This window comes from Neoarius graeffei, chromosome 26 (assembly GCF_027579695.1).
Source record: "Neoarius graeffei isolate fNeoGra1 chromosome 26, fNeoGra1.pri, whole genome shotgun sequence".
Taxonomy (NCBI): Eukaryota; Metazoa; Chordata; class Actinopteri; order Siluriformes; family Ariidae; genus Neoarius; species Neoarius graeffei.
The window spans coordinates 55,537,666-55,558,073 of NC_083594.1; the positions used below are offsets into that span (position 1 = coordinate 55,537,666).

The 20,408-nt window shown below is 47.5% G+C and overlaps 2 protein-coding genes across 2 annotated transcripts; one reads left to right on the forward strand and one right to left on the reverse strand.

Annotated features, from left to right (window-relative positions):
* Positions 1-7,438: 7,438 nt before the first annotated feature.
* Positions 7,439-9,896, reverse strand: ndufaf3 (NADH:ubiquinone oxidoreductase complex assembly factor). The gene is made up of 5 exons (XM_060910905.1): positions 9,744-9,896; positions 9,237-9,432; positions 9,087-9,153; positions 8,813-8,913; positions 7,439-8,549 (listed from the first exon to the last, which is right to left on the reverse strand). The coding sequence occupies exons 1-5, from the start codon at positions 9,830-9,832 to the stop codon at positions 8,448-8,450; spliced, it is 555 nt and encodes a 184-aa protein (XP_060766888.1). The 5' UTR covers positions 9,833-9,896; the 3' UTR covers positions 7,439-8,447.
* A 2,007-nt stretch (positions 9,897-11,903) lies between these two features.
* Positions 11,904-20,048, forward strand: LOC132874689 (NCK-interacting protein with SH3 domain-like). The gene is made up of 13 exons (XM_060911053.1): positions 11,904-12,246; positions 13,216-13,328; positions 15,105-15,312; positions 15,388-15,463; positions 15,710-16,377; positions 16,500-16,670; positions 16,774-16,860; positions 16,983-17,121; positions 17,349-17,429; positions 17,541-17,669; positions 17,782-17,874; positions 18,033-18,205; positions 18,322-20,048. The coding sequence occupies exons 1-13, from the start codon at positions 12,076-12,078 to the stop codon at positions 18,538-18,540; spliced, it is 2,328 nt and encodes a 775-aa protein (XP_060767036.1). The 5' UTR covers positions 11,904-12,075; the 3' UTR covers positions 18,541-20,048.
* Positions 20,049-20,408: the final 360 nt, after the last annotated feature.

Genomic DNA, 20,408 nt, shown 5'->3' on the forward strand with positions numbered 1-20,408 from the left:
GGACCCGGCGGGAGTCAAGCAGGCGATTCACAGTGAACACAGTCTGCCCCTGGAAGATGCGGGGGGGTGGGGGGTTCCTAGGGGCAGGGGCATACGTAGACGTCAGTACGGGCCGTAACAGGGAAACATGGAAAGTGGGGTTGATCCTCAGAGTCCGGGGCAACTGGAGCCGGTAGGAGACAGGGTTCACCCTGCGCACCACCTTGAAGGGGCCAATGTAGCGAGGAGCAAGCTTGCGGTTCTCCACCCGCAGTGGAAGGTCCTTAGTGGACAGCCAAACACGCTGCCCAGGGCGGAAAGCGTGTGCAGGTCTTCTATGGCGGTTGGCCTGAGTCTGGTTGGTTCTGGAGGTCTGTATGAGGGTCTTCCTGACCTTGCTCCAGGTCTTGCGACACCGTCTCACATATTGGTTGACCGAGGGCACCCCCGCGTCCTCCTCCTGGTCCGGGAACAGAGGTGGCTGGAACCCGAATTGGCACTGGAATGGCGACAGCTTGGTGGCCGATGACTGCAGGGTGTTGTGGGCGTACTCCGCCCATGGCAGCCAGGTGCTCCACGATGTCGGGTTATCCATAGCCAGGCCTCGCAGGGTGGTTTCCAGGTCCTGGTTGAGCCTCTCCGTCTGACCATTGGACTGTGGGTGAAACCCAGAGGAGAGGCTGGCAGTGGCTCCGATGACCTTGCAGAACCCGTGCCACACTCGGGAGGAGAACTGGGGCCCTCGGTCTGAGACGATGTCCTGTGGAAGACCAAAGACTCGGAAGACATGATTAAACAAAAGTTTCGCAGTTTCAAGAGCAGAGGGGAGTTTGCACAGTGGTATGAAGTGGCAGGCCTTGGAGAATCTGTCAACTAAGACCAAAATGACCGTGTTACCTTGTGACTCAGGGAGACCCGTGATAAAGTCGACTGCCACGTGGGACCAGGGACGCCGGGGAATGGTCAGAGGATGCAGGAGACCCTGGGGACGCTGTCGTGGGTTCTTGGTTCTGGTGCAAACCTCACAGGACAGGACAAATGACCTTACTTCCTTCTCCATGTTAGGCCACCAGAAGCGTCTTTTCAGGAAGTCCAGGGTCCTCCGAGCTCCCGGGTGGGCGGTGAGAGGGGAAGAGTGACCCCACTGGAGAACCTTGGCCCGGGCTTGATGTGGGACGTACAAGAGGCCTGGTGGCCTCGTCCCAGGACCGGGGTCCTGGCGTTGGGCTCGTCGGACAGCCTCCTCAATACCCCAGCGAACAGGGGCCACAATCCGGGACACAGGGATAATAGGCCCGACTTCATTCTCCCTGTTAGTGGCAGAGAACAGTCTGGACAGTGCGTCAGGTTTGGTGTTCTTGGAGCCGGGGCGGTATGAGAGGGTGAAGTCAAACCGACTGAAAAACAGGGCCCACCTAGCCTGTCGAGGGTTCAGTCTCTTGGCTTGCTGGAGGTACTCCAGGTTCTTGTGGTCAGTCCAAACCAGGAATGGATGTTGTGCTCCCTCCAGCCAGTGCCTCCACTCCTCAAGGGCCAGTTTGACCGCTAGCAGTTCTCGATCCCCCACATCGTACCGGGACTCAGCAGGACTCAGGCGGTGGGAGAAGTAAGCGCAGGGGTGCAGCTTTCCTTCCGAACGTTGAGAGAGCACCGCGCCGACACCACTGTCCGAGGCGTCCACCTCCACGATGAATGGTTGGGAGGTGTCCGGGAGAACCAGAATGGGTGCCGTGCAGAAGCGGTCCTTGAGGTCTTTGAACGCCTTTTCTGCCTGAGGAGACCAGCCATAAGATCCACCTGTCCCTTTGGTGAGGTCTGACATGGGTGCTGCCACAGAACTGAAGTTCCTGATGAACTTGCGGTAGAAGTTAGCGAATCCTAAGAACCGCTGAACCTCCTTAACGGACTTGGGAGTAGGCCAATCCCGGACGGCCAGGGTCTTGGCAGGGTCCATTTGGAGTTGGCCTGTCCGTACAATAAATCCCAGAAAGGAGACCTCGGGAACATGAAATTCGCATTTCTGGGCCTTGGCGAACAGATTGTTCTGTAGCAGCCTCTGGAGAACCTGGCGGACATGGTGGCGGTGCTCCTGCACGGTCTTGGAAAAGATAAGGATGTCGTCGAGGTAGACAAAAACGTATAGGTTAATCATGTCCCTTAAGACGTCGTTGATTAGGGCCTGAAAAACAGCTGGTGCGTTGGTGAGTCCGAAGGGCATCACCTGGTATTCGTAGTGCCCAGACGGGGTGTTAAAGGCAGTCTTCCACTCGTCTCCCTGTCGGATACGGATGAGGTGGTATGCGTTCCGTAGGTCCAACTTGGTGAAGACGGTGGCGCCTTGGAGCAGGTCAAAAGCTGTGGACATCAGCGGAAGGGGATATCGGTTGCGCACAGTGATCTTATTCAGGCCCCTGTAATCAATACATGGTCGGAGCCCCCCATCCTTCTTGCCGACAAAGAAGAAGCCGGCTCCAGCAGGTGAAGTGGAGGGTCGAATAAACCCAGAGACCAGGGCATCTTTGAGGTATTCCTCCATGGCCTTGCGTTCTGGCTGAGAGAGTGAAAACAGTCTGCCACGAGGAGGGGTAGTCCCAGGGAGCAAGTCGATGGCACAGTCGTAGGCCCGGTGCGGAGGAAGAACGGCGGCCCTGCTCTTGCTGAATACCTCCTTGAGATCCCAGTACTCTGTGGGAACTTGAGATAACTCGGTGAGATCAGGGGGCTCGGCAGGAGACACAGGAGAGCTAGAGAGCAGACAAGAGGCATGGCATGCAGGGCCCCATTCCACAACCTGGCTTGTTACCCAGTCTATGCGAGGGTTGTGGCGAGTAAGCCAAGGAAGGCCTAGAATAACTGGGAACTCAGGTGAAGGAATCAGGTGCAGGGATATTTCTTCCTTGTGACCTTGAGACTGGAGGAAAACTGGAGAAGTAACTTGGGTGACTCTTCCATCACCTAACGCTTGGCCATCGAGGGCAGACACAGACAGTGGGACTTCAAGAGGTGCAGTCGGAATATTGATGCTTTGGGCGAAGTGAATATCCATAAAGTTCCCAGCCGCCCCTGAGTCTATCAAAGCTTGACAAGAGTGGACAGACTCACCCCAGGAGATGGAGACCGGGATGTAGATTCCTTGGCCAGGGAGTCCGGGAGAGAGGGTAGGCCCCGTCACAACCCTCCCTCGGCTGGACGGGGCGGTCCTTTTCCCAAGAGTTCGGGACATGATGCTCGGAAGTGACCAGGCTTGCCACAGTAGATGCAGCACTTGTCCCTCCTTCTGCGCTCCCTCTCAGATGCGGAGAGGCGAGTACGACCCACTTGCATGGGTTCTGGACAGTCACTGAAGGAGGTAGACGGTCTCCAGGTAGAGGTAGGGAGGCTGGGGGGGCTCAAGGCTTGGTGGCGTTCTCTCATCCTGTTGTCCAGACGAATAGCATGCGAGATGAGGGTTTCGAGGTCACTTGGGCATCCAATAGAGGCCAGACCGTCCTTGATGGGGTCAGACAGACCATGGTGGAAGGCTGACACCAGGGCAGTCTCGTTCCATCCACTTACTGCTGCGAGTGTTCGGAACGAGATGGCGTAATCTGCGACGCTTCCTCCTTGCCGGATGGACATGAGCTTTCGGGCTGCGTCGGTACTGATGTCTGCCTGATCGAAGACCCGAAGCATCTCTTCAGAAAACAGCTGGAAATCAAAGCACTCAGGTCCCTGTCTTTGCCAGATAGCAGTAGCCCAGGCTCGCGCCTTACCAGCTAATAAGGTGATCACAAAGGCAATCTTGCGGCGATCCGTAGTGTAGGTGGTAGGCTGAAGCTCAAAGGTGAGTTGACACTGGGTAAGGAACTCTCGGCACTCACTGTGCTTGCCGTCATACCTCTGTGGTGCAGGAAGGCTGGGTTCGCGAGGTGAAGAAGGCAGCATTGCAGGAGGCACTGGAGCAGGAGTGGGAGCTGGAGCAGGAGTGGGAGCTGGATCAGGAGCAGGAGATGCAGGCAGAGATGTCAGCTGTGCCAGGGTTTTCCCAATTTGCTGAAGCAGTTCCTCGTGGCGAGCGAGGGCCTCACGTTGGCTGGTGAGCGTACGTCCATGAGCGTCCATGGTCGCTCCGAAGCGTGTCAAAGCTGCCATAATTCCCTGAAGGTTGGCCGGGTAGACAGTTGAAGCAGCCTCTGCTGAGTCGGTCATGACGGAGTCTTTCTGTTAGGGTTTTGCTGGGATTCGAACCTGGTTCGTTGGTGTGATAATCCAGCAAACCCCCACTAGGCCACCAGGGGGATGACTCAAATGCAGAGGCGTGAGGCGGAAGTAGAAAAAGAATCAAAAGGTTTATTTAAACTATATACACTATATACAGGGCAAAACAAAAGACAAAAAAAAAAAACAAAGAGTATTATCCAAAAGAAAAGCAAAGTGCAAAAATTCAAAAGCTAAGAAGATCAAAAAACACAGTACAAAGGAAACTGGAGATAAACATAACAGCACAAAGACTCCGTGACAAGAGGACTGAACTCAGGGGTATAAATAGACAAACTAATTAAGGACACAGGTGAAGATAATTAGGCAATTAACACAAACACAAAACACAGGAACAGTGGTGGCCTCTAGAGGCCAAAATAAACACGACATGAAAAGGAAATAACAGCGGCCTCTAGAGGCCAAAACAGTCCTAGTCCTAACACAAACACCAGTTAAAACTTTACTGTGCAAAAAGGAAGCCTTACATTAACTGAGTCCAGAAGCGCCATTGACTTCTCTGGGCTCTGAGGCGTCTGGGATGGACCATCACACAGTGGGAGCGGGTATTGTGGTCAGACAAATCAGTATTAAGGTCTTTTTTTGGAAGAAATGGATGCCGTGTGCTCTGAAGAGGAAAATAAACATCCAGACTGTTACCAGGAACAAGTCCAAAAGCCATGGTGTGTCATGGTATGGTGTTGGGTCAGTGCCCTTGGCAAAGGTAACTTACACTTCTGTGATGGAGCATTAATGCAGAAAAGTACACTGAGATTTTGGAGCAACATCTGCTGCCTTCAAGACGACGTCTTTTCCAGGGAGATTTCAACAAGACAATGCAAAACCACATTCTGCTCACATTACAAAGGCGTGGCTGTGGAAGAAGAGGGCGTGTCCCCTCTGTCCCCAATAGAGAATGTGTGGAGAATTTAGAAATGAGAAATATGACAGTGACGACCCCGAACTGTTACACACCTTAAGACCTGTTTACAGGAAGAATAGGACAAAAATAACACCTGAAACACTTCATCACGTGGAGTCTTCAGTCCATAAACATCTTTTAAGTGTTGGGAGAAGGAACAGCAACATTATAAAGTGGGAAATGCTTTACTGTCCCAATTTTTTTTTTTAATATGTTGCAAAAATCAGGTGGCACGGTGGTGTAGTGGTTAGCGCTGTGGCCTCACAGCAAGAAGGTCCAGGTTCGAGCCCCGGGGCCGGCGAGGGCCTTTCTGTGCGGAGTTTGTATGTTCTCCCCGTGGGTTTCCTCCGGGTGCTCCGGTTTCCCCCACAGTCCAAAGACGTGCAGGTTAGGTTAACTGGTGACTCTAAATTGAGCGTAGGTGTGAATGTGAGTGTGAATGGTTGTCTGTGTCTATGTGTCAGCCCTGTGATGACCTGGCGACCTGTCCAGGGTGAACCCCGCCTTTCGCCCGTAGTCAGCTGGGATAGGATCCAGCTCGCCTGCGACCCTGTAGAACAGGATAAAGCGGCTACAGATCATGAGATGAGATGTTGCAAAAATCAAAATTGGAATGTGTTTATTTTGAAAAAAAAAACTATCAAAATCACGAGGTAAAACTAATAATACTGTACTGTACTGTAAAAATAATGTACTGTTGGATTGTTCTGAGTGCAATACAGGTCAACGATCATTTAGAAATCAATATTTTCAGTTTAAGTCCAATTTCAACATCGAGTCCCAACTTCTTCTGATTTGGGATTGTAGGTAATTCACTAGAATATTAATTTATAACGGGCGGCACGGTGGTGTAGTGGTTAGCGCTGTCGCCTCACAGCAAGAAGGTCCTGGGTTCGAGCCCCGGGGCCGGCGAGGGCCTTTCTGTGTGGAGTTTGCATGTTCTCCCCGTGTCCGCGTGGGTTTCCTCCGGGTGCTCCGGTTTCCCCCACAGTCCAAAGACATGCAGGTTAGGTTAACTGGTGACTCTAAATTGACCGTAGGTGTGAATGTGAGTGTGAATGGTTGTCTGTGTCTATGTGTCAGCCCTGTGATGACCTGGCGACTTGTCCAGGGTGTACCCCGCCTTTCGCCCGTAGTCAGCTGGGATTGGCTCCAGCTTGCCTGCGACCCTGTAGAAGGATAAAGCGGCTAGAGATAATGAGATGAGATGAGATTAATTTATAACTTAAGCCAGAGATTCTCAAACTGTGGTACGTGTACCACTAGTGGTACGCGGGCTCCATTCTAGTGGTACGCCAAAGAATCACTTAATTAAATATAAATTTTTTAAAAAAGTGAAATACTATCCATAATATCCGAATGGATGAAAATATCTTATCAACCGATGACAAGAAAATGAAAGGAAATACAAATTAAGTTAATAATTTAAAAAAGTTTGCAAGTGCTTCTGGGTAGCCATACGTAGAGTACGTACGCATTCCCGCCGGTTCCGCTGACAGACGGTTATCCGCCATTGGTAGACTAGGCTGTGATGGGAAAAGGTGGAGGTGGCTTTGCTAATTATGACGAGTACGACAAAATTACTGCTATCGGGGCTTAAATCTGTGAATGGGAGCGTGGATCAGGGGAGAGGGAGAACTGAAGAGGACGTACGTGAGTCGAGCGTGGATGCTAACGACAGTGGCAAAACCAGCCCCAGAACTGCTAGCAAACGGCAGAAACCAGTGAGGAGGAAGTCTGACGAAAAATACATAAAACTGGGATTCATCTGGAACGGGACAGAGGAGCTGCCCAGGCCGCAGTGTGTTGTATGCGGCGACATTCTGAGCAATGAGTCCATGAAACCATCGCATCTCATACGGCATCTTACAACCAAACACACAGCACTAAAGGACAAACCAATGGATTTTTTTAACGAAAACGTGATGAACTGAAGCAGTCCAAGTCCACCATTCTGTCCTATGGTACACCCGTAGCCAAAGCACAGGAAGCTTCATATCGTGCCAGCCTCCTGATCGCCAGAGCCGGTAAGCCGCACACAATCGGGGAACTGCTGTGTTTACCATTAGCCAAAGAGATGACGTATCATGTGTGGAGAGAAAGCTGCCAGAGAGTTAAACTTGGTGCCGCTTTCAAATGACACCGTGTCAAGGAGAATAAACGACATGGCTGACGCTGTTAAAAAGACACTGATTGAGCGCATTAAGAACAGTAGATATTTTGCCATACAGCTTGATTTATTTTAGTACAATGTTTATTTCACTTTTATGTGCAATTAATTTTATCTCATCTCATTATCTGTAGCCGCTTTATCCTTCCACAGGGTCGCAGGCAAGCTGGAGCCTATCCCAGCTGACTATGGGCGAAAGGCGGGGTACACCCTGGACAAGTCGCCAGGTCATCACAGGGCTGACACATAGACACAAACAACCATTCACACTCACATTCACACCTACGCTCAATTTAGAGTCACCAGTTAACCTAACCTGCACGTCTTTGGACTGTGGGGGAAACCAGAGCACCCGGAGGAAACCCACGCGGACACGGGGAGAACATGCAAACTCCGCACAGAAAGGCCCTCGCTGGCCACGGGGCTTGAACCCAGGACCTTCTTGCTGTGAGGTTACACCACCATGCCGCCCCAATTAATTTTATTTGATTATTTAAGTACAGTGTTTTATTTTCCTATATTTAAACACAGTGTTACTGTTCAAAGTACTGTGTGTAATGTTACAGTGGCCAACAATATTAAATATACTTGTTAAATAAAACCTCCGGCTTGTTTTTAATGAATACTTAGGCCTACTACATTACTGTATTTTAATGTTGGTCATTATGGTGGTACTTGGAGAGCCAAGTATTTTCTGAGGTGGTACTTGGTGAAAAAAGTTTGAGAACCACTGACTTAAGCTTTACTGTCCTGTCACCAAGTTATGATGCTGATTAAAGTACAGGTCTTTTATCAGTTTATTATCACATCATACAGTATAAACACCACTTTCTCTTATTTTATGCATCTGAGAAATCTTGGAGCAGATGAACAGATTTCCAGTTGAAACAAATCGTATTTTTGGACACAAAAAGTTCGATAATGGTGAAGAGTTTACACCTGCACACACTGCTTCAACTTTAAGGTGTGACTGAGAAACTTTACTTTTGTGGCTGAAAAGTTTTTGTCCACTCTGTCGATTCGTCTTCTGACAGTAAATAAAATACAAAACAGGGTTGTGATACACAGCTATTGAACAAAAACACTTATGATACACAGTATTACAGCACGCACACACACACACACACACACACACTGATGTCATTCTGATGTCATCGCAGTCGACAGAGGGGGCGGGATCAAAGCAGCTGCTGCAATTCGTCTCTCGCTGGTCAAGAAGTTGAAGGTGGCACAGGCATTCGGCTACAGGGGAAGAAGAAGAAGAACTCCTGAATTGTGTTAATTCTTGAACATTTTCACCTTCTCTAAATCAGCATTCTGACAAATTGTGTTTTTGAGAAAATTGTCCAATTTCCATCCGCTCTTTGGAAGTAGTGGCACCTGAGAACTGTGAAATTCAGTGCCATTCTGCAACAGGGAGTAGTTTTTGAGAAATCTAACAGCCTCTTAGAAGATGAAGTTAACTGGACTGAGGTAAGGATGAACTGATAATGGTGTGTCCTCACCGTATCCTGCACCTCCACTGAGATGCCTTTCTTCCTGATGAAAGAGAGAACGTTGGGGTCCAAACGCTCTGTACGGGTTCCTGTGCCCAGAACCAACACCTCTACACACACACACACACACACACACACACGTCAGCTTTTAGGAGGTCTGAGTCATGCAGAAAAAGGTCATTCCAGTAATTCAAGTTGGTACAGGTTCTGAACGGAGTTATCTTTTGAGAGCAGGGTGTGGTTTGTCAGTCTTAACGGTGTTGTGATGTTTTAGACGTCGTACCTATGTGTGGCTCCAGCAGGTAGAACAGAGACAAACTCTCCACTGTGATGTCTTCATGAGTTCCCACCTGCCAAAAGAACAGAACTCACATCAGGACATCACGTCCTACATTTCCTATAAAACACACAACGCTACAGAGCTTCTCCGCACATTCCACTGGAGAATCGCCGGAGGGACGACGGCACAGGGTCCAATCACCGTGTTCCCATCGATGTTAAAGCCTCGTGAGCTGTAGCTGTAGATGATGGGACCACTGCCTGGCTCCTTCTGCATCACCGTCACTGTGGTGCGCTGGTACATCTCATCATCCGTCGGGCCGAGCCTGTGACTGCGGGTCAGAACCGGACTGCAGGGGTCCAAAATTACAGCCATAAATCAGGTTGTGTCAAAGTAGATCAGATTTTAATTACATTATTTTATATAATCATTTCACTCCACATGAAGCTGAACAATAAACACTCAGTCTGTGTTTTTTATATTTCTATACATATGTAAATATTTAATAGATGTTTTTCTACAGCATGGTTCTGATGGTGCAGTCTGGAAAACCTCTGCACGTTATTATAACTTAAGAGGATTTACTGTGTCGCTGTGAACAGAGGTCATCATATAAATCTCTCTCTCACACACTTCTGTAATGAGGAAATATTAAAATACCTCGTGAATCTCCGGAGAGCTGTGGAACATAACCGAAAGCCGCAGTGAGATCCGCGGGGAAATAACCTCACACCGAGCGGCGCTGCCATCACCCAGAGTTCACATTCACCCGGCAGCACGGCGCCTCACGGGGGACACATTACCGCGTTACACACCGTACACTTCCGGTAACAACTTCCGCTGAGCAAAAACAAGTCCGCTTAAATAAAAGTGTCTAATAATTTTAGCAGCTTTTTATTACTTTATTAAAATTATATAAATAAACATAATTATTTACATATAAATAACATTTATGAGTTATTATTATTATTATTATTATTAGCAGAGCTCCCAGCGGAGCACCATACCTAAGAAAAAATGGTAAACCCATCGAGTCGATTTTTTGTGGTTTGTCTGTGTACGTATCCCACCACTCATACACACCACCTAGTGGCCAGTGTTAGTAATTAACATTCATACACACAGGCTAGGGGCGGCACGGTGGTGTAGTGGTTAGCGCTGTCGCCTCACAGCAAGAAGGTCCGGGTTCGAGCCCCGTGGCCGGCGAGGGCCTTTCTGTGTGGAGTTTGCATGTTCTCCCCGTGTGTTTCCTCCGGGTGCTCCGGTTTCCCCCACAGTCCAAAGACATGCAGGTTAGGTTAACTGGTGACTCTAATTCATGTGACTCTGTGCACATATCAGCTTAAGTAGGCTACTCCATGAATTTACCATACCAAATTTTCTCTAGCTGCTTCTACAGGGTCGCAGGCGGGCTGGATCCTATCCCAGCTGACTACGGGCGAAAGGCGGGGTTCACCCTGGACAAGTCGCCAGGTCATCACAGGGCTGACACATAGACACAGACAACCATTCACACTCACGGTCAATTTAGAGTCACCAGTTAACCTAACCTGCATGTCTTTGGACTGTCTCGAACCCGGACCTTCTTGCTGTGAGGCGACAGCGCTAACCACTACACCACCGTGCCGCCCTACCATACCAAATTTTATTCAGGATTTTTCGGACATTAAACAAGCTATATGACTTGGACCACGTCGAAGGACCATTTTCTGTGACTTGTGATTGATCATGAAGCTTCTCTCATCCTATCCTTCTGTTCTGGAACATGTAGAGGGGAGAATGTACTTGCGCATTTACCCGATCGGCAATTCGTTGCCACCATGCTTGCCGCTCCTTATTGGCAGCCGCTGTGTTAGATTTTGCTCTTAATGTTGTTTTGAACTCCTCGTAGCTTTGCATTATGACAGCGCATTCTTCCTCCGTGAAGTGCGGCGACCGTGCCATTGTGAACAGTGGGGATTTGCGCTGATAACCTCCCCTTTAACGTGAACGCGCATTAACCCTGATTAGGTTAAACCAGGTTCAACAAATCAACTTCATAACTGGCGTCGTAGTACCGTTTAACCCCAAACAAGATAACCAGGTTTTGTCAACCCCGGTTTAGCGGGGGAACCCTGGGTTACTGCTGGGTAGGTTAACCTCCGCTCGTAGTACAGGGCCCTGGTAGTCAGAGAGTCATCGCGTTGCTGCTCAATAAATACATTTATTTTCCAAATACAGAGCCTGGACAAGTGTGATTGAACAGCTCCCAGACGCAAACACAGTGTGCTCGTACAATTTATTAGTCTATTTTATCTATTTACTTATTTATTGTGATGTGTGGGTATAATACCTCATTATTTTTCTGAACACGTTTTGTTTAGTGGATGGGTGTAAAGGTCTAAATCAGCTATTAACAGCCTCCTTTGTTTTATTTTATTTTTTGTCTTTTTATGTGTCGTACTTTTGACAAATTAACTAATAAACTCTCACACACAACAGGAAAAGTGTTTCTGTGTCAAATCCTGCACTGTCATGATCTGATGGGTTTCGAATCCATCTCTCTCTCTCTCCCGTTATTCAGTCCGTTCCTCTGCATCTGTAGCTCTTTCTTAGTTGAATTACTTGTGTTGGTGCTTATATGTTTCTGATAATACTCATTTTTGTTTTGGTTTATTGAAATTACAGTCTAAAAAAGAAAAAACGCCGCGCCCGCCATGTCCCAGGGGTTTTCGAGAACGACGCTGCGTGCGCGCACCCTCGACTCTCCGCAAGTGGGCGTGGTTATGTACATGTGACGCTGCGTGCACGCACCCCCGACTCTTCGCAAGTGGGCGTGGTTGTGTACACGTGATGCTGCGTGCGCGCCCCCTGCGGTGTTTACAGGCGTCCGGAGCTGCTGCTGCTGAGGTGATTCTGTCCCCGGCAGTGAGATCACCCGGCTTACCGTGTCATGTGCGAGTAAATAATATAAATAAATTCATTTGAGTTCGTTTTAAACCTGAGGAGCGCCATGTACCGGTCTCTGTACGCGTTCAAATCGATGGAGTCGAACTCAATGCCGTTCGCGGCCGGAGAGAGTTTCCTCATCCTGGAGAGGAGCAACCAGCACTGGTGGCTCGGGTCCCGCTGCAGCTCCGGAGAAACCGGCTACATCCCGGCCTCCTACCTGGAGAAAATCCCGGTACACACACACACACACACACACACGAAGGTGAAGTTAGGAAAAGCAGATCCGCTTTACACTGAAATATAAACACAGGTCTCGCGCTCTTTAAGTGGATTAATGCACAGATTTTAGGCTCGTGTGTGTGTGTGTGTGTGTGTGTGTGCGTGCGCGCGCGCGTTTTTCACATACTTAACACTAATCTTAAATTAAAAAATAAATCAGTTTAAATTTCTTATTCTATCACGTGAAATCCCTGATATGCGTGACTGCAGTTTCATTCTGGACTCTGATTGGTTGATTACACTATGACCACGCTCTCCGAGCAGATTGAACCCGGAAGTCAGGCAGAATGCACCAGATGGCCTCCTCTGCTGTCACATCTCATTCAGACTAATTCAATTATTTCCAATGTTCCGTTCACTGGGTAGCATTGTGTAAAACTAGAACACCACCAGAACTAAAACTCTCCTTTTATTGAGTGTTAATCAGAACAAAGGGTGATGACAAAGTTTAGTCATCATTGTCACCGACTATGGTCAGCTTTATGAATGCACAAAACTAGTGTTGATGTATTGCACTTAATAATAGATGTGCATGTGTTTGTTTGTTTGATGCTTATATAATTTTTCAAGGTCACAGACACAGAGAGAGTGACAGACTGTTTCTAACTGTGTGTGTGTGTGTGTGTGTGTGTGTGTGTGTGTGTGAGAGAGTGACTGCACTGTTCCTGATGACATATGGTGGACAGAATGTTAGAAAAATGATGTAATACATTCTCACACTGCTTTAGAAAGAAATGTGTTTAATTTAAATACTGTAATTTAAAAAAACTGTACATTTGCTCACTGAAGTGAAAAGTATTTATTTGGATAGTTTAAAGTGCGACTGTGTTACGTACCGTGGCTAATTAGACACTCGGAAGATTTTCAGATCATCATTCTTCATGCCAAAACTGAAAACACAGATTCTCTGTCTCTCTCACAGACTCCAGAGCATGATGAGGTTCTCCAGTCGATAGACAGAGCCATCGAGGGGATCCACAATGTGGCCATGAAGAATGGTGGGAAGTACAACTTGGAGCAGAGAGACGTGCTGCAGTGAGTCACGGTTCCTCTGGCCTGTGTCAGTGTATTGTGTCGAGATGTTTACATTTGCAAGGCATAATTATATTCGATATATCACAGATGAGAGCTTGCTGGATATGTAGACGACTGTGCCACACTCACCTTTTTGTCCATCTGAAACATGATGAAAATCACCAGAGGTCAACTTGGGACAGAAACCTCCCTATCCACTCTGTTTCCATGGCAACCTGTATAATAAGTCAGCTATTCTGGGATGGAGACTTGTTTCTGTGCAGCAGCATGGACGATCTCTTGAGCTTCTCTTTCAAACGTTATGCTGTTGACGTTGTGATTGATCTCGTGAGCTGCGTCTCAAATCACACACTGTGTCTAATGCCGCTTTTCCACTACAAACGCGGCTGAGCCGTGCCGAGTCGAGCTGAGTCGAGCTGAGCGGGGCTGTTGGAGTTGCATTTCGACTACAACCGCGCTGAACCGTGCTGGCTGGAAGTGGGTGGACACATTGGGTGGAGTTAGCGAAAGTGGGTGGACGTCAGGTGATGTCGTTAAGCAGCGCAAACAGTGACATCAGTGACAGTGGCGGAACAAGTCAGAGCCGGGCCGGGGGCGGGGCAAATGACCGGGCCCTTTATTAAAGCTTATCATAACATCATTTTAGGCTACAAAATGTCCGCAACTGCGGTGTTTACCAATTTCAACACTACCGGGTGCAACTATGTTATTTAGTACATCAAGTCCTTCAAACGAACATGTAACTCAGAAACAAAAAACATTAGGATACTGTACATGGCTCATAATAAAACATCAATAGCCTATACTGCGCACATTATTTGAAGGGCATACGAATGAGCGCTCAGAGGTTGCAACGGTGACAGGAAGAGTCAGAAATAAAAGGAGGGCGGTGCAAACCTCACTGAATGCACTGTGTTTACCAATTTCAACACTACGGGGTGCAACTATGTTATTTTGTACATTAAGTCCTTCAAACGAACATGTAACTCAGAAACAAAAAAGCATTAGGTGACATACTGTACATGGCTCATAATAAAACATCAATAGCCTACTGCGCGCATTATTTGAAGGGCATACGACGAGCCTTGCGCTCCGCGAACTCGTCCACGATGCTCTGTATGTCACTGATTCAGTGAGCTTTTAAGCGGTAGTCTCACCACCCGAATAGTAAACAATAAACATGGAGGACATGGAGTCGTTAGTGTTGCTGGTCTTGGCGCTGTGGCTTGTTGTCACCGACAACGCGGACAGATACTGGCAAGAGCGTATAGATGAGGCGAGGCGCATAAGGCTTCAGAAATTCTCGTAATTCATAATTCTTCTCCTTCCGGGTTTGCGGTGTTTACAGATCCCAGCGTGCTCGCGGGGCGTGTGTGGGCATGTGAGGACACGCCTCCTCACCAATCAGTGCACAGGGGAGTGTCTGCTCACGCCCCCAACCTCAGTCGGCACGGTTTGGCTCGCTTCAGCCCCACTCCAAAACGGTGCGAGTTTTAGGGGCTAAGCAGGGCTGAAACGAGCTGAGTCGTGCTGGTTTTTGGTAGTCGAAACGCGAGCCGTGTCGGGCTGAAGTGAGCTGAAAAAGGGTAGTGGAAAAGGGCCATAAGTTTGAAAAGAGGGATTTTTTTTAAAAAAATCCAAACACTAACTGATCCTCTGTGATTGTTTTCCATCATCCTTTTTCCTGTGGTTACACATGTACAATCTCAATAAGTCCTGAGTGTGTGTGTGTGTGTGTGTGTGTGAAGGTGTTCTTTCTCCATCTCACCCTGACAGGAAGCTGATCCACCACAGGAAGGAGACGCTGTCTCGCCGAAGTCCGACTCCTTCCAATCACAAAACAGGAATTCCCTCCTCCAGCAGTGAGGTGTCTCTAAGCTCCACCCACCAAACACCCAATGGCCTGAGCCGGGCTTACAGCTGCCAGGCCAACGAGTCAATCACAGATGACACAGAGAACATCAATGTCCCAGGACTTTATCAGGTACTGCAAGTGTACACACACACACGTCACATTCTGACACACACTCACACACACACTTTGCTGGTCTTCCTTCAGGTTCCTCTTCAGCCTCGTCGAGCCACTCCCATAACCCCACCCCCTCCAGAGAAACAGAAAGAAAGCCGCCGACCAGGTGCATAAGCCACGCCCCCAAACATGATTTCATGGTCATGTTCATTTGTAATTCACACAGTTTAATGGATTTTAATGTTCTGAAGTGTGAGTTAGATTCATAAATCAAAGTTCATATTTGTTCAATAAAACATTGAGAATTTATTGGGAAATTAGATTTCTAAATTATCTTTTGCATCTCAAAAATCTGAATAAATTTATTTAATATTTCGTTGAATAAAACACTTATTTCTGTTGTTCTGAACAGGTCCTGAGGTTCCAGTCAGAATGATCTCCTCTGGCTCCGCCCACAGCCCTGGTCAGACCACCCCTATTTCTGTCTCTCCAACCATAAGCTCCACCTCCTCACAGTCTAGCTCCACCCATTCCATCATGCTCTCTGATGACAGCCTTCCCAGTGCGTCGAGCACTCCACCTCCTGTGCCGAGCCGATCAAAAGCCCCACCCCCTCCTCCAACTGACATCTCACATACTCAGAAGACCCCGCCCCTTCCTCAGCCTGACATCTCTCACTCTGAAAAGGCCGCGCCTCCTCCTCATCCACCTGACCTTTCCCACTCTAAAAAGACCCTACCCCCTCCTCTATCTGAACCCTCCTCCTCAAAGAAAGGTCCTGCCCCTCAGCCTCAGTCAATCATGTCTCAGCCTGCCAGTGATGTCCAGTCAGAAGCCGAGTGGCCCTCAGCCCCACCTCCTGTAGCTCTCAACCCCACTGCTACTGACAGCCCCACATATCTGTCCTTGGTTCCCATGACGACAGGGGCAGAGCTGATTGAGCTGGTCCGGAAGAACACAGGCCTTAGTTACGAGTTGTCACGCATCGCTGTGGGCGTTGTCGTCGGCCATCTCCAGGCAACTATCCCGGGGGCAGTGGCCGAGCTGGAGCAAGTGTTACTCTCTTTAGTCGAGAGCAAGGTTAGCATACAACGGCTAAGTGATTGATGTTGACGCAGATGATTGCTTACGTGTTTAGTTGTGTGTGTATATCCTCATATTCTGTCCTGCTAAAGGTAAAACACTATTCATTATAATTTCAGGACCTGAGTGCGGCATTACCACAGGGACAGGTGTGTCATGATGAGCAGCGGTTGGAGGTGATCTTCAATGATTTAGCTCGTCACCGTGACGACTCGCAGCAGCGCAGCTGGGCTCTGTACGAGGACCATGAGCTCATCGCGTGCTACCTGGAGGAGCTGCTGCAGATACTGGTGAAATATTAATATAACATACACACGTGCACACTCAACCTATAATTGGCATCAGTTTCAGTTCTTTGTAGCTAGGTTTCACATCTGTGGTTTGTGTGTTCAGACAGATGCAGATCCAGAGGTGTGTAAGAGGATGTGCAGGGCCAATGAGTCTGAGCCCGTACTGTCTCTCGTCTCTTATTACCAGATGGTGAGGAAACGCATTCTCTCTCGCTCACACGCACACACACACACAAACATGCGCATGTGTTAAATAGAAGTGTGTGTGTGTGTGTGTGTGTGTGTGTGTGTGCGCGCGCATACATTATGCAGGAGCATCGTGTCTCTCTACGGCTGCTGCTGTTGAAGGTGTTTGGTGCAATGTGTGGTCTGGACGCTTCACTCATTTCCACACTGCTCAACTCCATCCTCCCCATGGAGCTCGCACGAGACCTGCAGAGCAACACACACGGTCAGAGACAGGGAAACAGGCAGAGATGGGTAGAAACATACAGGGAGAGAGATTGATTGCACCTTTTATGAATTGTCCTGACTCAGGATCAGCTTTATGGATGTGAAATGTAGTTTCCTTATGTAGCTCCAGTTTAGTTAACGGATTTATTAATCTGATCTCAGATCAGTTTTAAAGGGGTTGTAAGTCTAATCTAAGAGCCAGTGGTGTTTTCTTTCTCTCTGCAGAACATCAGAAGATGTGTTACACAGCACTTGTAATGGCCATGATCTTCTCCATGGGGGAGCAGCTGCCCTACCGCCACTATGGTATCGTCAACACGCGCCTCTGTGGGAAAAATTTAGCATTTACACAGAAACCTTTGGACTGACATCCTCTTGCCATTTGTCCATCTCTCTCTTTCTCTCTCTCTCTCTCAGATCATCTGAACTCTGGATTTATTCAGTTCCTGTTGGACGTGATCGAGGACGGACTTCCATCAGACCCGACTGAACAGCTTCCAGACCTGAGTGTCAACCTGCTCCTTGCCTTCAATCTGCACCTCACAGGTCCAGACAGACAAGGAGACATTTTTTTAAATACAGAACATCACTTTGTGTATTTGATTTGTTTGCTTGAATGTGTACGCGCGCATGTGCATGTGTGTTTTCTCTTCCTCAGTGCCGGATAATAACATTGTGATGCAAACTCTGACAAAGAGACATAATGTGAAAACTCTCACTGAGAAAATCCTGCTGCTGCTCAACAGAGGAGGTTACACACACACACACACACACACACACACACACACACAAAACACCTCTCATGGACAAACCCATGAAAACATTATGTACTGTTAAATTGTGTGATTTTTGAGTGTGTGAGCAGATTGTAACTGACTCTTGTGTGTGTGCGCGCGCACATGCCTGTAGAAGACCCTGTGTGTGTATTTAAACACACCCCTCCGGCTCCACACTCTGTACTCAAGTTCCTGCAGGATGTTTTCGCCAGTTGCGACACGGCTGGCATTTTCTACCACACTGACATGATGGTGATGATTGACATCGCAGTCCGGCAAATATCAGACCTGTCTCCGGGAGATAAGGTGTGTGTGTGTGTGTGTGTAAAAAATAAATAATAATAATAATTCTATGTATATGTATGTGTGTATATCTAAACCATCCTCCCTACGTCCCTCTGGCCTTCAATCTCTCTCTCTAGTTGAGGATGGAGTACCTTTCACTCATGCATGCCATCATGCGCTCCACCGACTACCTGCAGCATCAGCACCGTCTCTCTGACCTGCAGGCGGCGCTGCAGAGGATTCTGGGAGAGGAAGACGACCCTGGGGAGGACGAAAGCTCGGCTCAGGCCAGACAGATGGATAAGCTCATAGTGCAGCAGATTTATAAAGAGTTCCCTCAGATCAGCACAGACTGATGGCTCCATCCCAAGTGCACTCCCATGTTTTCCACATTGTCTCGCACTAAATTCTGTGAACTACTCCTTCATTTTAGAAGCATCTTGAACCCAAATGTCTATCAGCTGAGATGTATTTATTGTACATAAACTAAGCTACGTAGTAATCCATAATTCCAGGTCTAAATTTTCATATACTTGTATCAGGTGGCATAATTTTAAGGTCCATAATCTTCATTTTGATTCACGCGTTGTGTAAAACAGCATTGACAAACAGCAACGGTCTGAATTCACAAAGTTAACTTTGGGGGGAGGGAGTGGAATAGTATCATTTGTGTGCATCAGTTCCAGCTCCACCTGCACCTTTAGACATTTTGGACTTGGAGCTTTGATGCTATGTGACAACAAACTGCACTAAATGGGAGAATAAAGATGGAGGCCCCATAATGCAACAATTCAAGATTTTATATTACAAGAGGTCACACAGTGTCCTGATTACATAAAATATATTAAGTGAGCTTCTATTATGATTCTGTAGAATTTATAGCATCTGTGTGCACCTTACAGTTAGGGAAATACAGTAATAAGTGCTGGAGGTCAGCCTAAATTATACAGACTGTAGCTAACCCATGGATGTCCTCAGGCTTCTGCACCAGCATTAGGGAGTAAGTCTGATCGAACAACCTGCAGCCTTTTCCCTTTTTAGTCTCCTGCTGTAGGTCATGCAACATCACTTCATCACACTTCACCTGAATCTCAGCTTTAAACGCCTGAGCCTTACTAAACCTCCTGTGCTGTCTTTAAACTGAGCTGTTCTAGGTCGCGTGATCCTGCAATATTCTAAATAAGTGTTTTTGTCCATTCAGTCTTATTGTTCAGATACATATCATCTCAGTCTCTACCTCTCTCTTTTTTCTGCGTATATTCGTTTGTTCATCCCATTATCATAATGTAATGGAGGAGAGTCTCTTTCCATGTCTCCAGTATTCAATATTAGATAAAGGGTACCTATTCAGATTACTCTGTCAGTATTTTAACTCTCACACGCTCTTGAACTTGTACACCAGGGGTCTTCAATCCTATCCGCAAAGGGCCGGTGTAGCTGCAGGCTTTCATTACAGCCAAATTGGAGGCTCACTTGATTGTTGACTGGAGACGAGGGTGAAATGATTAAACAAGTGAAATCAGGTGTAGCTCCTGCTTGGTTGGAATGAAAGCCTGCAGCCACACTGGCCCTTTGTGGATAGGATTGAAGACCCCTGTAAATGTACACATAAACATACTGTACATTCTGCCAATAGAGAGAACTCTGAAAGGAAGATGTGATGGAGTGAACAGCTGTGTGTGTGTGTGTGTGAGAGAGATTTAAAGAGTTGAATGTAAATCTGTATCAGAGTTGCTTTAATGATGTGTTAAATCTTATATTTTCTCTCAGAGACGATTGTGTTCAGAAGGGAAATGGTAACAAAATGTATTTTCGTAATGTTTACAACACTAATAAAAATGCCAGTCATCCTAATGAACACTAACTCACGAGTCAAGTGTGATGATTATTATTGTATAAAATGGTGACAGTGGCTAATATGGGCTGAGAGCCCATTTGTGGCCCCCAGGAGTGAAGTTAATTTATCGAGCTAAATTTTAGAATAGTTTAATGATATTAATATCCATCGGCAGTCCAACAGGTTGATAAATGGATCTAAATCAGTTGTAGTTCACAAAATCAGTTATAACAGCTTTAACATGTACTTTGACATTGTTGTATAAATCGGAGGAATTGAACAAAACGGTGTGGAATCGATTCCGAGTCGACTCATTCGGATTCCAGCCGCACAAGTGAATCCAAAATGTTTTTTTGTTTGTTTTTTTTTAGAAAGAGTGCTTTACAA

Coding starts and splice junctions, on each gene's coding strand:
- ndufaf3 (XM_060910905.1), bottom strand. CDS start 9,832: ATGGCAGCGCCGCTCGGTGTGAGGTTATTTCCCCGCGGATCTCACTGC. Junction 9,433..9,743: donor GCTCTCCGGAGATTCACGAG/GTATTTTAATAT, acceptor GGACCCCTGCAG/TCCGGTTCTGACCCGCAGTC. Junction 8,914..9,086: donor CCTGCTGGAGCCACACATAG/GTACGACGTCTA, acceptor GTGTGTGTGTAG/AGGTGTTGGTTCTGGGCACA.
- LOC132874689 (XM_060911053.1), top strand. CDS start 12,076: ATGTACCGGTCTCTGTACGCGTTCAAATCGATGGAGTCGAACTCAATG. Junction 16,378..16,499: donor TCTCTTTAGTCGAGAGCAAG/GTTAGCATACAA, acceptor TTATAATTTCAG/GACCTGAGTGCGGCATTACC. Junction 17,122..17,348: donor CCTGCAGAGCAACACACACG/GTCAGAGACAGG, acceptor TTCTCTCTGCAG/AACATCAGAAGATGTGTTAC.